At 40.2% G+C, this 18121-nt stretch overlaps 1 protein-coding gene across 4 annotated transcripts in view; it reads left to right on the forward strand.

Annotated features, from left to right (window-relative positions):
• LOC126412880 (importin-11) overlaps positions 1-18121 on the forward strand; it is a 171303-nt gene that overhangs the window by 69743 nt on the left and 83439 nt on the right. For all 4 annotated transcript variants that reach the window (XM_050082767.1, XM_050082766.1, XM_050082769.1 and 1 more), the window contains exons 9-10: positions 7920-7960; positions 8234-8416. In XM_050082767.1, the coding sequence (XP_049938724.1) occupies positions 7920-7960; positions 8234-8416 (224 nt within the window). The remainder of the gene's footprint in view (positions 1-7919; positions 7961-8233; positions 8417-18121) is intronic.

Raw genomic sequence — 18121 nt, forward strand, 5'->3', positions numbered from 1 at the left:
TCCCAAGGGCAAGAGTGTACCCTGAAACACTGTTGGTTCATCTGCCTTCTTTGATGAGGCTGTTGGCAAGACAGGAGTGACTCCTTATACTGGAAATCTTCAGACTTCATTGCTAAGGAATTTTTATTCAAAATTTAAGCAATGGTTGGCTTTAAACCCAGGATGTTTTAATTACTAGCCAAGAGACACTACCCCTAGACTAAGCATGGTCTTTACGCCACACAAAATACTTTATAGCTTGCAAAGCATCTCTGCCTTGACGTTATAACATTGATTGATAGTCAGACTTTGGATTCAACAAGGAAGTCAGTAATCACACCAGAGTCCAGTCATGTGCCAAGTGAAAAATCCAAATCTATAATGGAGGGGGGGGGGGGGGGGGGGGGGAGAGAGAGAGAGAGAGAGAGAGAGAGAGAGAGAGAGAGAGAGAGATGTTAGCAGTAGTTGTCAACGAAGCTTAGCATAGTCTAAAGTGATTGCACTGTACTGGACAGCGAATTTTATTATACAGTATTTGTCATGTCACCAGTTCCATCCAAATAACTGCTTTCCTTTGATGTCTTGTTGCAGTCTGTGTAGCCTGTGGCAGAGATGATCACCGGCCATTGATTTTGCTACCCGTAAACAGATTTATCCCTCATATTCTAACTGGCTCATATGACCAGCATTGTCACTGCTGTTAGTGGAGATTACTGTACCATGAACCAAATGGGAGGGGGTGAGACTTGGATTGGGAGCCCAACGTGAGGTTCTGGGGATTTTTGTATAGCCATCTCAATGTCTGTGCTGTAACTTTCATCTGCAATCTAATTGTCATCTGCATATGGTGAAGGCGGCATCTCAGCATAGGAATCAGCTGTTGGGCTTGTTATTATGCCAAAAATCTTAATGGGCTAGCTGCAGGGTAAGTGTTGGTGACAGCTCTTCCACTAAGAACACTTTGTCTGCCCTATGTTGGGAAGTCAATGTGGCACTCATCTAAAGGTGCAGGTATAAACCTCTGTACCTACAGATTAACAGGGGCAGTGGCTGGAATGGAGTGAGTGTATAGTCAGTCACCAGAGGTCCAGGACTATCTGATGTTGGCAGCCATGCAGTGACTTGCTGGGGTGCCTTCTACAGCAAAGACTTTTTTAAGGCAACAAAAGTTTCTTGAGAAGTGGTGTCGGGCTATTGCAATACATATGAGAACTTTGAGCGTGCATCAACTAGAATGAGCCACATATTCTGAAGAAATGGTTCCTACCAAGTCACTAGAGGCACAGAAGTGTTTTCCAAGCATGGAACTATTGTGGTTGGTCTGCTTGCGTCACGAACAGGTTTCACAGGAACAGGCTGCCCAACCGATGTAACATATGATGCCACCCCATCTTGTAAGTCTCTTCATGCACATTAATACACAGTGGTCATTGCGCAGGTCAATGACGTGCTGTTGCAGTGTTGGCCAGCATCAGCACTCCCAGAACTGTTGATTCTATTTTTTAAGAAGAAATAGGTGTGAGATCATGGGGTTGGAGTCAGTCTGGCCAAGTGGGCTTAATATGTCTGGATATTTGTTGTAATGGTGGAGCCTCAGTCATAGCAGACATGATTTAGGCTACTGCGATGGGAAAAAATTCTGAACAATTTTGCAAAGCATTGTCTTAAGTGGAAGCATACTATTTTGTGTGAGTGAAATATGGGGTCTGGACAAGGCATTGACATTATAATGTATTGTGCTGTAGGCTGATAAAGATGTGATTGTAATTAATTTGGAAGAGGGCCTGTTGTGAATGCACTGATCTGTCTTTCCAGAACGTCATTTCTTGAAACTCAACAAGTAAATCAGAAGTTAGTACCATAAAGAAATGTAATTTATTTTTTGGTACCACGTATGATCACAAGAACGTCTTTTTCAATTTGGGGTTATCTATCTGAGCTAAAATCCTTTTTGGAGCATATGAAATGGATTCTTGATACCACTGGTAGTTTTGTGGGAAACACCATCCCAGTGCCTTGCAGTGCGGTATTGGTAGGGAGGGTTAGTTGCTCGGGAGGGTCGTATGTCATTAGACAAGGAGTGGAGTTAAGATAATTTTAATTTTTGAAAATTGTTCTGTACTACTAGGGCCATTAATGTTTGGTGCCTTTCTTGTATAAGTTATTGAGTGATTTGGTGTTGTGGGCGGCATTCTGTAGGAATTTGGAGTAATAATTATTTTACCAAGAAATAATTAGAGATATTTCATTTGCAGGTAATTTATATTTGTCTATGGCTTTGACATGTTGCGGGGTTGATTGTAGCCCTCCATGACTCATGATGTGGCCTACCTATTCTCATTTATTTGGATTACATTTTAGTCCATTTTGCTGCCGTGTGTGCATAAGAGCATGCACAGGTTTTCCAGGTGTTCTCTTGTAACACCAGTGGTAATTATATCTTCCAAGAAGTTAAATATATTCAGAATCTGTTGAGTCAATTGTTGCAAGTAGTGTGTGAAAAACTGCCAGCGCACTAGCAATTCCTAAAGACAGAATCTTATATTTGTAAAATCCAAAAGACACATTAGTTACGATGAGTTGGTGTGACTGTTCGTCTTCCAGCAAAATCTGTCTTGGAGAAATACTGTCCATCAGATACAAGAGGCTTTCAATAAGTGATAACACTTTTTTTTCTTGGTCAAGATTGTATTTTCAATTTGCAACATCCTTAAACATTCCTGCATCATCTCGTTTGTTTTCAGTAACTCCTGATACATGGCAGTTCTACAACTAGTCTCCAAAATGGCATCTCCAACTGAGGTGCATTCCAAGAGCATTTATTGAATTCCTTTTGTTGAAAAATTAGACCATCACTAATATTCAAATGTTTATAGAATTGAAAGGGTGACCCACTGCTGGACTGGAAACCCCTACTTTGTGTCAGGATGCAAATGGAGGACCTGTGTATCATTGTTAAACACAATAAAACAGTACTGGAGATAATTCTAGTTATTGCTCAGAATGCAAGTCATTGCCGTGCTTTCTGTGGCAGTTGGCATCTACATAATTCAGAAAGGAATCTGCTGAATCCTACAGCTGACATAAGACTGCCAAGGATGCTGCATCGGCTTGGACTGGAAGTCAATGATACCCTGATGCAGCAGTTTGCCACCCACTGGTGAAGTGGACACAGTCCATCAGTAGCCCTGCTTGAATATGGTGGTGACACTGATGTGTATGTTTGATTCACATGCTATTTCGGAGAGTACTCAATCCCTCCCAGATTGCTGCCTGCATTGTCCCATCAGGTGGACCATGATGTCGGATACCATACTGTATGCAGAATCTTGCCCACCGGTACAGTAGGCCATCAAACTTGTGGAATGCTGGACTTTTAGGGCAGTTTCTGCCCTGGACCAGAACTATGTTGGTAGTCCCATGAACTATCCATAAGTGTTGACTGCTGCGCTGACTTTGGTACTGGTTGCTGGACTTCGTTATCTGTGGCTACGGATCACTGAGACTCTCCTAAGGCAGGAAGTGTAAGACCAATATTACAACAGTCTCTCACACACAAGTTGTTACCATACTGTAACCGGAGAATAGAATACAAACAACATGAATGCCGTCAATTGCACAGATAGAATGCTCTAAGCTGGGGGGGGGGGGGGAGGTATTTATGTCAGGGAGAGGTCACACTCTACAACATCAAGTATTTAAGTATTTATGTTGTTGAGGAGAGCTCCTCTCTATGGTATCATTCATAATAACCAAATCAGCTCTGCTATTTTCAAGATGTCAGTGGTCTTCAGTTTCACTATATTTGCTCAACAAATTTGTTACAGTGTCGTTACTGCTTGATCAAATCCCTGGTAGGCAATGTTGCATATTACTTAGTATCTCTTACATGATGTTACGAAGGCAATTTGGTCTGCACTTTCCTATCTGCAGAGCTCGCAGACAGTCTCATTCAAGAATGTCGAGATTGCTGTCTTCCTGACCAAGCAATGGTGTTTACGTTTTCCTACTGGGAGCTGTTGATATGTACATATGGTAAACACCGGCTGTTGGAAATTAGAAAAATTTATACCCTCCCACTTCCTTAGTAATTTGTATCATAACAGAATGTCTATGGGCACTGGGCACTAGATAAAAGTGAGGTGGTTGCTGGGTAAAGTGTCTGTTGTCAACAGAGCGAGATGAAGGAAATCTGATATCCCACACACAGATCATCTGCACAGAGATGTGACATCTGCAGTGTTTCTGTGTGCAGGCACCCTTATTCGAGGTAATGAATAGAAAACAATCAAGCGTCTCAGTGCTTAAGTCGACATCTCTGTTGGCAGTCCAGAAGGAAAGAAGAAACATCTGTGCCAAATTGCTTGTTTCAATGGTAATGATTTCTAGTCAGACATTGTTACAGGTGATGAAACTTGGATACGCCACTTTTCAGCCTGAAACAAAACAATCCATGGAGGTGAACCACGCAGCTTCTCCTTCAAAGAAATAGTAGTTCGAAACACTACCCTCAGCTGGTAAAATCATGGCTACAGTCTTCTGGCACTCTGAAGGAATTACTCTAGTTGATGTTCTCCCTTGTGGTCAATCAGTCAACTCTGATGTAAGAATATAAAGAAATTGAAGAAATGATTACAGCATGTTTGTGTTCATAAAAATTTGATTGCACTTCTCCTTCACTGCAATAAAGCAAGGCCAGAAACAAATCTGCACATCCAAGAGGTCACAAAATTTTAGTAGACTGTTCTTTCTCATCCAGACTTGGCTGAGATGCAAACCAGTAGAGCGGTACCATGATGGCAGACAGATCATAAATTACGTTGGCATAAAGCCTTAGAACTGGTCAGAGTTTGCATTGAAAAGTAGAGTTTTATAATCCAAGAATTGGGGTGCAATATGGTATATTTAAATCACAAATAACATTATCCTGCTTTGACGGGAAAAAATGTGTTGCATTACTTATTGAACAATCCTCATAGTTTTGTCATTATTTGTTCTGGTGATGGAGTGGGTCAAAAATCAATATTCAATTGTGCATTTACATTTGCTTTGAAATCACCATAAACACAGAGGGCACCATTTCATTTACATAGAACTGCTAAGTTTCCCATTGACTAAACGAGTAAAGTGTAAGGGTGTCATATTCCACTAAATGATTTTACTCACTTTTGAGGTCCTCTTACAATGCTACTGGGACTGATTAGGCTCAGGTGTAGTGAGATGTTGCAAAATATTTCAGTTGAATATGAGCTTTGATAATTGTTGACACATATGAAACCAATAGAAAAGAAATCAGGAAATGTAGTTCATGGTGATTACAGGTTATCAAATTGTATGATCCCAGTTATTAAGTTAATGTCATCTATTATTTGAAATTCAAAAACTGTTTGAGTGCCCATCCCAACTTTGTTTTGTGCCTTTTGTGAGTGTATGACTCAAAACTTAACTGAATGGTCAATTTTCTTGTGTGACACAGTTACTATGCTTTCACCATACAATGTGCGGTGGTGTTAACTGCAGGATTTTAGCGTTTCTGATGTAATCTGAAGTCCCTGCAGACCAATTCTTATGTAGGCTTTCTCATTTATGGTAGACACAAGATTATTTATTTACAAGAGAGAACTATTGTGTGGTCTTCCCTGAAAAGGATTCAGCTGTGGCTGAAATGTGTTCATGTTGAGTCAGTGTTGTGAGAACTTAGCTGGCGGGGTTGCCAAATTGTGGCAATGGAGGGCTTCTACTACATTTCCTTGTTTGTAACATTGCAGATACACCATTTCCTCGTATGGCCACTGAAGGTGAGGGTGCTTTGAGAAACCTAGTTTCAAAGCCCTTCCGCTATTACTGCAAGGTTGGGCCAGTGAAGGTTCCTGTGAAGCCACTGCAGTAGGGGCACTGCAGGTTTTTTATTTTTTGGATGTTAGTGTTTGTACCATTAGTCCGATAAGTGGGATGTGCTTGATGTGTTCCAGTCGAGCATGGAGTGGAATGAGACATGTAAGGTTTCATTAAAAGTTTGCTGTGCTGCAGTCAAAAATTCAAAAGTTGAAGTTGGTAACATTTCCCTGAGAATAGGGTTTGCTTGTGTAAGTGCCTATGTTCATACTTCTTCATTGAATTCATACCTAATTATTAATTCTTGCATTTAAGATTCAGCATAAAATTGTTCAAAAAATTATATTTTCACTCTTCAAGTGAGTAGAAAGATGTAATACTTTTCACTTCTCTCTTCTGGTCTTAATTCTGTTCTTGAACACATTGAAGTATTGTAGCACTTAATGGTGTTTTGCTAACATGTACAACTGAACAATATTGTGGCAAAGTACATAATGTATTTTATTTTCAGTTTGTTGTTTATGTGTACAGTACTTTCTTTGTTCCTTTACTTAAAAACAGAATGCGTATTGATATTTTAAGGTGAATATTTGAGTATCTGACAGTGTTTATATGAGATTAAATCACATATATACTGATATATTTTGTTAAGACAATAAATTGTTAATATTTTTACTGTTTCAAAATAATAACAATTATTGATATGAATATAACAGAAGGAAACATTCCACGTGGGAAAAATATATCTAAAAACAAAGATGATGTGACTTACCAAACAAAAGCGCTGGCATGTTGATAGATACACAAAAACACAAACATACACACAAAATTCAAGCTTTCGCAACCAATGGTTGCTTCATCAGGAAAGAGGGAAGGAGAGGGAAAGACAAAAGGATGTGGGTTTTAAGGGAGAGGGTAAGGAGTCATTCCAATCCCGGGAGCGGAAAGACTTACCTTAGGGGTAAAAAAGGACAGGTATACACTCGCGTGCACACACACACACACATCCATCTGCACATACACAGACACAAGCAGACATTTCTGAATGTCCGCTCCCAGGATTGGAATGACTCCTTACCCTCTCCCTTAAAACCCACATCCTTTCGTCTTTCCCTCTCCTTCTCTCTTTCCTGATGAAGCAACCGTTGGTTGCGGAAGCTTGAATTTTGTGTGTATGTTTGTGTTTTTTTGTGTATCTATCAACATGCCAGCACTTTCGTTTGGTAAGTCACATCATCTTTGTTTTTAGATATATAATAATAATTATTGATATTTATAAAAAATTGTTTCCACTTTAATATATTGAGCATGTGATTTCCAGGAGAACTTTTCTTTCCACAGATTTCTGAACATTCCAGAAATTTCAGTATGTTATTACTGAGTTCAGATAAACTAAAATCTCTCATTTGAGTGTGCATTTTGTGTGTTCAGGGATGAACAGCCAGTTCACTTCGGAGTTGTAGTTTTAGCATTTTCATTGTTGTGTCCTCAAAGCAATCAGGACAGTTGCTGTTAATTCACAGTTTGCTGTAAAATGGGAGAAGTAAAGGCCAAAGTTTAAGGAAACTTACCATTATTTTGAGCTGTGAGATAACCACAGCCGTAATACCTCAGGAATTTCAAAAGTTGAAGACAGACTACATTAAAAATAACAACTAAAGCAGTGTTGTTGAATATTGTCTATTATTAGTTGTGATGCATTTTTAGAATTTTGTGCAGAATTGGTCCATCTCTGGTGCCATGAATAAGTCCATGCAGGAACAGTTATGTGTAACATTAAAATATTCCTTGTTGACATGTGATGTTTTTAACTTGAAGGGTATTGATAGAAACCATAAAACATTAGTCACATTTGCCTTTTTAGGGACAGTTGGAGTACCACTCTCTTGTAGAACAAAATGTTTATAATCTAGAAACTTCTGCTCTCTTGATATATTACTCTTTTCATTTGCTTCCTATACCCTTATTATATAAAAGCGGCTTCGTGTGTCTTCAGTTACCAAAGTCAGATTAAAAGAATTTGTAGATATAAGTAAAACAGGTTCATTTCTGCATGTTGTGGTGCATTTTTCACAATTTTGATATATTAATCTTATTTTCTACAGCTACAGATGAGGGTGGAGAATCATGGAAATACACCTTGAGGGTAAGTATCCCTCCAGTTCTCTGTCTCTTCTTCTTCTTCTTCTTCTTCTTCTTCTTCTTCTTCTTTTTTTTTTTTTTTTTTTTTTAATTATTGCATAAATTGTTATTATTGTCTTTGAAAATGATATGCATATATTCTGTATACAATAAAACTTTTATACTTTTTCTAACATGCTGTAATTGCTAAGCTTCAGAAATCGTAATAAATACACATTTTTTCTGTTCATTTGTGAGAGATTGTAACACAGCTGACTTTTTCTGAAATTCTTTTCAGCCATGTACAGAAGCACTTTTCCTTGCCTTATTTCATGAGTACAGAACAATTCTTACACCAGTACTTCTTGACATGATACGAAGTAATCATGCTCTTGTTGATCCGTCAGACTTGAATGCAATTCTGCGGAAAGATGCTGTATACAATGCGGTTGGAATTGCTGCTTTTGATTTGTATGATGAGGTGAGTATGATAACAAATAATGATGAGAGATAAAAATTGAAACTTTATTTTGTTTTTACCTGCGTTATCATACATATATATTGTCAAATTAAATCCATATTGTCTTTTTTTGTATTTTGATGTACCAGTTACAGGAGTTCTAGGTTTTTGCAGAATGCATCTGAGACAGAGTTTTATGAAAAGGATAGTTGCCACTCAATATATAACAAAGATGCTGAGTCGCAGATAGCTGCAACAAAAAGACTGTTAGTAAATGAGCTTTGTCAAAAATAGACGACGACAACAACCCCCCCCCCCCCCCCCCCCACACACACACACACACACACACACACACACACACACACACACACACACACACACACACACACACACACACACACACACACAGTCTCTGGCAACTGAAGCCAGACTGGCGGTCGTGTTTTCGACAAAGGCCTTGTTGGCCATAAGCTCATTTTCTGAGTGTCTTTTTGTTGTTCCTATCTGTGACTCAGCATCTCTGTTCTATGGTGAGTAGCAACTATCCTTCTCACAATATTGTTACATTCCATCCCATATTTTCCAATATTTGAGACGAAGTTTTTTTTACGTATCATTCATAATTTTGTATCACATAATTGATCTTCCCTCAGATATGGAACTTTGTTATAATATTCTCTTGAAGGATACATAGCATTGATAACATTTGTGAGTGAGATATGAGCACTAATATTTCAACAGGAAAAACTGAGTTTCTAGCATTTGTAGACTTAGAGGAAGCTTTTGACAATGTTGACTGGAATAATCATCTTTCAAATTCTAAAGGTGGCAGGGGTAAAATATAGGGAGCGAAAGGCTATTTACAATTTGTACAGAAACCAGATGGCATTTATAAGAGTCGAGGGGCATGAAAGGGAAGCAGTGCTTGGGAAGGGAGTGAGACAGGGTTGTAGCCTTTCCCCGATGTTATTCAATCTGTATATTGAGCAAGCAGTAAAGGAAACAAAAGAAAAATTCGGAGTAGGTATTAAAATCCAGGGAGAAGAAATAAAAACTTTGAAGTTCGCCGATGACATTGTAATTCTGTCAGAGACAGCAAAGGACTTGGAAGAGCAGTTGAATGGAATGGACAGTGTCTTGAAAGCAGGATATAATATGAACATCAACAAAAGCAAAACAAGGATAATGGGATGTAGTTGAATTAAGTCGGGTGATGCTGAGGGAATTAGATTAGGAAATGAGACACTTAAAGTAGTAAAGGAGTTTTGCTATTTGGGGAGCAAAATAACTGATGATGGTCGCAGTAGAGAGGATATAAAATGTAGACTGGCAATGGCAAGGAAAGCGTTTCTGAAGAAGAGAAATTTGTTAACATCGAGTATAGATTTAAGTGTCAGGAAGTCGTTTCTGAAAGTATTTGTATGGAGTGTAGCCATGTATGGAAGTGAAACATGGACAATAAATAGTTTGGACAAGAAGAGAATAGGAGCTTTCGAAATGTGGTGCTACAGAAGAATGTTGAAGATTAGGTGGGTAGATCACGCAACTAATGAGGAGGTATTGAATAGGATTGGGGAGAAGATAAGTTTGTGGCACATCTTGACTAGAAGGGATCGGTTGGTAGGACATGTTCTGAGACATCGAGGGATCACCAGTTTAGTATTGGAGGGCAGCGTGGAGGGTAAAAATCGCAGAGGGAGAACAAGAGATGAATGCACTAAGCAGATTCAGAAGGATGTAGGTTGCAGTAGGTACTGGGAGATGAAGGTGCTTGCCCATGATAGATCAGCATGGAGAGCTGCATCAAACCAGTCTCAGGACTGAAGACCACAACAACAACAACCATTAAGTGTGTTTCCTAGCTGTTTAAGAAGATTAGGAAATAGACTGTAATGGTGGTTTGTAATTTAACAGAAATTGACTGACTTGTGCAGCAATGTATGGGTAGATTTCTGTAACCCGTATCATGTTGTATGCAAAATCCCACGTAACTTAATACGTAGTCTATGAAAAGGACAAATCCAGACTGTAGACCTAATGTAATTTCGATTGATGTAAGAACACTAACTTATAGTCACTGTGAACTATGTTTCAACTTAAGTCAAGTGGTTAGGGCCAGCCATTAGCCAGTTTCAGTTTTTTCTTAAACTCCACACCCTCTCTGTGTTTCATGTTGCATAGGTATATATAGAGCCTTGTCAAGTGTGGCTGACTACACACTGACAACCGATCAATTTATCACGAAGTTATTTTATTCAAGCTACACTAGATTGACGTTTCATAGCCTCACAAATTTGCCCTTCTTAATTCAGTGTTGCACTCACTTATGAGAGTTCAGGGCTTAATGGTGATGAAGTGTGTAAAAGAGGCAGTTTTTAGATAATGAGTAGAGCTGAGACAACCGTAATCAAAGAAAAATAATAGTTATTGAGCTCACAAAAAATCAATCTAAACATTGTTCGTTAGACATGGCTATTTTGGTTTCATCATCCACAATTTTCATGTAGTATTTTCTGAAATATTTTTAGATTTATGAATAGATCTCTGTAGACTGTGTTCTGTAGTTGCTAGTAATACTAAATCATCAATGAAAATTAATGCAATAACTTGCAGAAGTTAATAATGTAAGGAAAAAATAGATTGCTACTTATTGCAAAGATGACTCGGTAAGTTGCAGACAGGCACAACGAAAAGACACTCATTAGTTTTCAGCCACAACCTTCATCAGAAAAGAAGACAAAATACACACATACATTCATTCACGCACACAAGCACACCTCACATGAGCTCCATCTCCAGCATCTCAGACCAGAATGCCATTCTGTGTGTGAATGAATGTCATGCCTGTCTATAACTTAATGCGTCATCTTTATAGTAAGTAGCTATGTAACTTTTTCCTTACATTGTTGATATTCCAACCTGAGTTTCCATTGTTTAAGTGTGGTTTTTAGGAACCATATTTTTTTGACCTGAAGTCTAATTCTCTATTATAGCATTCATGTAGATCTTGAAGAGAAGGCGAGATAGTTCTCATCTTTCCTTGACCAGTGTAAAAATCTGTTTTGAACTTGATAATTAATCCTCAGCTCTAACTGTGATAGGGCTTTGGTGTGTGTACTATTAGTATATAAAATTATGTGCGTTGGAGTGTCAACTTGTAGTAGTATTGTTAGTTAACCAATTATTTGCATGTTCCATGGATTGTAACTGCAACCTGTCTGATAGAGAATGAATACGTTTTATGATGTTAGTGCTGACCATTTACGTAATTTCTTAAGATTTTCCTTTTCCCTCCCCACTTTTTTACTTGCGTACAATGTTTCATACTTCCCCATGTCCACACTCTCCCCCCTTCCCCCTTGTACGCTCCCTCTGTCTCCCTTTCTCCCTCCTTTTCTGAGTCATCAGTCTTCTGACTGGTTTGATGCAGCCCGCCACAAATTCCTCTCTTGTGCCAACCTCTACACCACCCTCTACCACCATATGAAGTCATTCTCTGGTGTCTTAACAGAGGTCCTATCATCCTGTCCCTTCTCCTTGTCATTGTTTTCCACAAATTCCTTTCCTCCCTGATTCTGCGCAGAATCTCATCATTCCTTATCTTACCAGTCCACGTAATTTTCAAAATTCGTCTGTAGCACCGCATCTCAAATGCTTCAATTCTCTTCTTTCTGTTTTTCCCACAGTCCATGTTTTACTACCATACAATACTGTGCTCCAAACATACACTCTCAGAAATTTCTTCCTCAGATTAAGGTCAATGTTTGATGCCAGTAGACTTCTCTTGGCCAGGAATGTCCTTTTTGCCAATGCTAGTCTGCTATTAATGTCATCCTTGCTCTGTCCGTCATTGGTTATTTTACTGCCTAGGTAGCAGAATTCCTTAATTTCATCTACTTCATGATCATCAATCTTGATTTTAAGTTTCTTGCTGTTCTCATTTCTGCTACTTCTGATTACTTTAGTCTTTCTTCGATTTACTCTCAGTCCATATTCTGTACTCATTAGACTGTTCAGTCCATTCAGCAGCTCCTGTAATTTGCCTTCATTTTCACTCAGGATAGCAATGGCATCAGCGAATTGTACCATTGATATCTTTTCACCCTGAATTTTAAATCCGCTCCTGGACCTTTCTTTTATTTCCACCATTGCTTCTTCAATGTACAGATTGCACTGTAAGGGTGAAAGACTAGATCCCTATCTTACACTCTTTTTAATCAGAGTACATCGTTCTTGGTCGTACACTATTATTATTCCCTCTTGGCTCTTGTGCATATTGTATATTTCCCTCTCTCCCTATAATTTACCCTTATTTTTCTCAGAATTTCAAAATCTTGCACCATTTTACATTGTTCAATGTTTCTTCTAGGTCGACAAATCCTATGAGCGTGTCTTGATTTTTCTTTCGTCTTGCTTCGATTATCAACTGCAACATCAGAATTGCCTCTCTGGTGCCTTTACCTTTTTTAAACCCAAACTGATGTAACACATTCTAAATTGTGTTTTCCATTCTTCTGTATATTACTCTTGTCAGCAACTTGAATGCATCAGCTGTTAAGCTGATTGTGTAATAATTCTCGCTATTGTCAGCTCATGTGGTCTTCAGAATCGTCATGATGGTATTTTTCCGAAAGTCAAATGGTATGTCACCAGACTCGCACATTCTATGCACCAAAGCTAAATAGTCGTTTTGTTGCCAATTCCCCCAACATTTCCAGAAATTTTGGTGGAATGTTATTTATATCTTGTGCCTTACTTGATCTTAAGTCCTCCATAGCTCTCATAAGTTCTGATTCTGATACTGGATCCCCTATTTCTTCCTTATAAACCCCTGTCTCTTCTTCTATCACATCAGACAAATCTCCCCCTCATAAAGGCCTTCAGTGTACTCTTTCCACGTATCTGCTCTCTCCTCTGCATTTAACAGTGGAATTCCCATTGCACTATTATTGTTACGGCCTTTGCTTTTAATTCCACTGAAAGTTGCTTTGACTTTCATATATGCTCCCCTCTACATTTCACAAAGACAACCTGTGTTTCATTATGAGATACTGTATGTTTCTCCACCAGGGGTTTCATCAAAAGTCCTTCTTGCAACATGATCTCTGCTTCGTCATTTGTGTGATGGATGTTCTAATGCAAAAGAAGATGCTTAGAACAAACTGTGGAAGTTGTGTGGTCATCGTGTGATGACCCGCAAGAGTAGGCTAGTGGTTTTACTCTCTCCTCCCTGTGAGGAATTCGGACCCTGAATTTAATGCTGTGATGATATGTAGAACTGTATGAGCAATGATGGTTTTTTTTCCTGTCCCAGTTCACATTGGGAATACTTTCACTTTTTATGCTATGTATTTACGCTGAGTGTATCTTTGTATTACAGTCTCTTCTACCAGGTTATGCTTGTATACTGTGACTAGTCTCCTGACTGGGCAAGTACTGATTTTTGATGACAAGGATACACATGGTTTACGACATTTGCTAAGCTACAATGTGGACGCAGAAGGTGACCATGTTAAAGGCAAAAAGAACCATGGCATGGTGCTGGTAGTAGTCTCAATACTGGTGGATGTTTCGGAAAAATTGTTCCATGTTGTTGTCACGGTTTTGAGCTGTTATCACCTTGTCCAGGGAAGTGAGCAGGGTAGGACATAGGGCAATGTTTAGAAGAGTCAGCAGGTAAAATCTCGAATGGCAGATCCAGTAACTACAGCAGAGAATACATAACATTCAGCATCATAGTCTTTTTTATTGCTGTGGGTAGCTGGAACGATGGGCCAAAAATGTCACATTAAGTGCCATTTAGTATCAGTCCACTACCCAATAGTTCTACCTGTTCAGTCCTAGGTTGTGCTGTTTTCTGTTCTTGTCATCTCTCCTAGAACTAGAGATGGAATGGGCTAGTTAACATTACCCATTCCCCCACATGTACTTTGTGTGATGATAACTGTACCATACATTCTTAATTAATTGTGACTTGAAATTTTGATCAATGCTCTGTTAGTACTTCCAAGATTTCAAACTTACATACCACATCTTAGCCTGTGCTAGTGTTTCAGCCTGCTAATTTATAATGGCAGTCATCATCGGGTAAAATGAGGAGTGATGGTATATAATTTTTGCATTCATATGTGAAAGAAATTATACTGCTGACAATCAACAGCTGTACGAAGTAATTCAAAATTAATTCGTTGAATGTGAATTCTCTGACTTCAGCTGTATTAGGTATTGATCTACTACCCAATATTGACATATGAATGTTTGTGCCGTACCAGTAATCAAACCCTCATTTCCTTGTTATCATGAGTAGTCACCTTAACCACTTCGGCTATCCATGCACACTTCCTGGGCAAACCCAAACTTCCATATGTCAGGCTGCCTACATACACTATGTGATCAAAACTATCAGGACACCTGGCTGAAAATGTCTTATAAGTTTGTGGCACCCTCCATCAGTAATACTGGAATTCAATATGGTGTTGGCCCACCCTTAGACTTGATGACAGCTTCCACTCTCGCAGGCATATGTTCAATCAGGTGCTGGAAGGTTTCTTGGGGAACGGCAGCGTATTCTTCATGGAGTGCTGCACTGAGGAGAGGTATCGGGTGTTGGTCGGTGACTCCTGGCACGAAGCCAATGTCCCAAAATATCCCAAAGGTGTTCTTTAGGATTCAGGTCAGGACTCTATGCAGGCCAGTCTATTACAGGAATGTTATTGTCGTGTAACCACTCCTGCACAAGCTGTGCATTACGAACAGGTGCTCGATCGTGTTGGAAGGTGCAGTCGCCATCCCCGAATTGCTTTTCAACAGTGGGGAGCATGAAGGTGCCTAAACCATCAATGTAGGCATGTGCTGTGATAGTGAAATGTAAAACAACAAGGGGTGCAAGCCCGCCCGCCCCCCCCCCCCCCCCCCCCATGAAACACATGACCACATACACCACTGCCTCCGAATTTTACCACTGACAGATGATGTTCACTGGGCATTCGCCATACACACACCCTGCCATCGGATCGCCACGTTGTGTACTGTGGATCGTCACTCCACACAGTGTTTTTCCACTGTTCAATCGTCCAATGTGTATGTCCCTTTTGGCCAAGCAAGGTGTCGTTTGTCATTTACCAGAGTGATGTGTGGCTTATGAGCAGCTGCTCGACCATGAAATCCAAGTTTTCTCACCTCCCACCTAACTGTCATAGTACTTGCAGTGGATACTGATGCAGTTTGGAATTCCTATGTAATTGTCTGGATAGGTGTCTGCCTATTACACATTATGACCATCTTCAACTGCCAGCAGCTTCTGTCAGTGAGCAGACTAGGTCGGCCTGTATGCTTCTGTGCTGTACGTGTCCCTTCATGTTTCCACTTCACTATCATGTCAGTAACAGTGGACCTAGGAATTTTTAGGAGTGTGGAAATCTTGCGTACAGACGTATGACACAAGTGACACCCAATCACCTGACCACATTTGAAGTCTGAGAGTTCCACAGAGCACCCCATTCTGCTCTTTCTCATGATGTCTAATGACTACTGAGGTCTCTGATATGGCGTACCTGGCAGTAGGTGGCAGCACAATGCACCTAATATGAGAAACGTATGTATTTTGGGGTGTCCAGATACTTTTGATCACATAGTGTACTCATATTGTAGCCTGCTGAATTCATCACCTAATACACACAACTTAACTTGGCTTCAGACGTTCATGTAACTATTACAATGCTTGGCAGGCACACAATTATAACAACGTTCAGCTCTATTCCTTATTGTCTCATTTTCACTGTTGCAGAAATCCAAGTAGTGTTGCAGGCATTGATGATGATTTCGGTGGACTACGATAAAGGATGTAGATAGTGTGATGTAGGAAGTTTGTGTTGGTCTGGGGAGCATGCACAATTATCCAAAGTGGTTATGGTGACCGTTCACAACAAGCAGGAAATGCGCGTTCGAGTCCTGGTCCAGCACAAATTTTCACATTCTAAAGTAGAAAACACATACACACATTCATGCAAGCACAATTCACACGTGCATGACCACTGTCTAAGGCCACTGAAGCCAGACTGTGAGCAACAAGCCCGATGAGACAAGCATGAGCAACAAGCCCAATGAGACAAGCAGTCCAAGGGTGGTGGGGAGGGAGGAGTGATAACAGGGTAGGGACGGGGGAGGATGTAGTGCTGCTTGTGGGAGCATGTAGTAACGTGGTGGGGACAGGTTAACACTGCTAGGTGTTGTCAGGTTGGGGGGGGGGGGGGGGGGGGGCTGCAGGAAAGAAGTAGGGGAGGGGAAAAAGACTTGTGTTGTGTCCTCACAAGTGGATGCAACAAGGGCTTAGGCACAGTTCTAGTACAGAATTCCATGGTTGCAGTTTGTAGCGGAGAGACTTATTATAGAAATGGAGTAGAGAGACTTAGTATACAAATGGAGCAACCTACAGCCATCACAAGTATTTACTACAGTTGCTGATAGTGTGGCCCCTGTGACAGACATAATCTCATTGACATTCTATTCCGTAATGCTTTGTTATCTGTCCACAAGCACATCCAATGAGTTGCTATATGCCTTTAGGTAAGTATCATAGTGCAATAAAATGTATATATGTGTGTCACTACTTTGTTTGCACTGTCACAGTCCCTCCGTCCACCTCGGAGCACCTAAACCTAATACAACATGTGTGAGCCATTCTACCCAGACGTCCCGTACGCGTCAACTAGTGGGTGTGTTGGTGAAAAGAAGGCTGCGTATTACTGGCATGGGAGCAGAGAAGGGGAGAGATGGGTGAAGGATGAGTGCAGTGGTGTTAGGGAACCATACGATATATTGCAGGGAAAGTTCCCATCTGTGCAATTCAGCAACTTCAGGAACTTTCCTGTAATGCTCCCGACCCCGCAGTGTTCCCGACCCTGACATTTGTCATCCCTGTCTTCACCCACCTGTCCCCTTCACTGCTTCCTCTCCACATTCCAATAAATACAGCCTTCTGTTCCACCAATGCACACACTAATCTTCTTCATCTCCTATAATTCTCTCCTTTCCCCACCACATCCCTGCATGCTCCCACAAGCAGCCCCATGCCCTCCCCCACCTTTACCCTGCTATTCCTCCTCCTTCCCAGCCCAGCCTCCTCCTCACTCGTTACCCATGGATTGCTTTCCTGTGAAGTGGGGTTGCTTGCAGTCTCGTTCAACTCACTCACTGCACATGTGGTCCACAGTTCTTTTCATATTGCTTTATATCCTGATTTTGCATTTTCCACTAGTAGTTATCAAAGACCCAACACATTGTGATCCTATGTCTTCTGTGATCTGCTAACAGAAAACTATTTGCTTGCCTCAATACCTCAGTACACAGAACAACTGGTACAACTATTTGCAGACCCCACTTGGTTTGCTTACATAATAGACTGTTGACAGTCATTATAAGCAGCTTGTGTCTTTCGGCGTTAGGTTGACAAAATGCTTACGTGCTATACTGCACACATTTTATAGCTTCGGCTGTGCACGTTACATTTGGTTGATGTAAAACCTGAAAATCAGATGTATCGAACTCGAGTGCCCACAATGTTAAATAGCTGCATGGATTTTTCAAACTTAGTGATCACTTTAATGGTGCCAGTTCTTTTACAGGCTAAAGACACCTTTCTCACAAATAGCAGCAGAAGTAAGTTTTGCCATAAATAAGACCCAATATCTCCCTGTTCATGGTGGCATAATTTCTCTCTACTTTTTT

Source organism: Schistocerca serialis, chromosome 7 (assembly GCF_023864345.2).
Source record: "Schistocerca serialis cubense isolate TAMUIC-IGC-003099 chromosome 7, iqSchSeri2.2, whole genome shotgun sequence".
NCBI lineage: Eukaryota > Metazoa > Arthropoda > Insecta > Orthoptera > Acrididae > Schistocerca > Schistocerca serialis.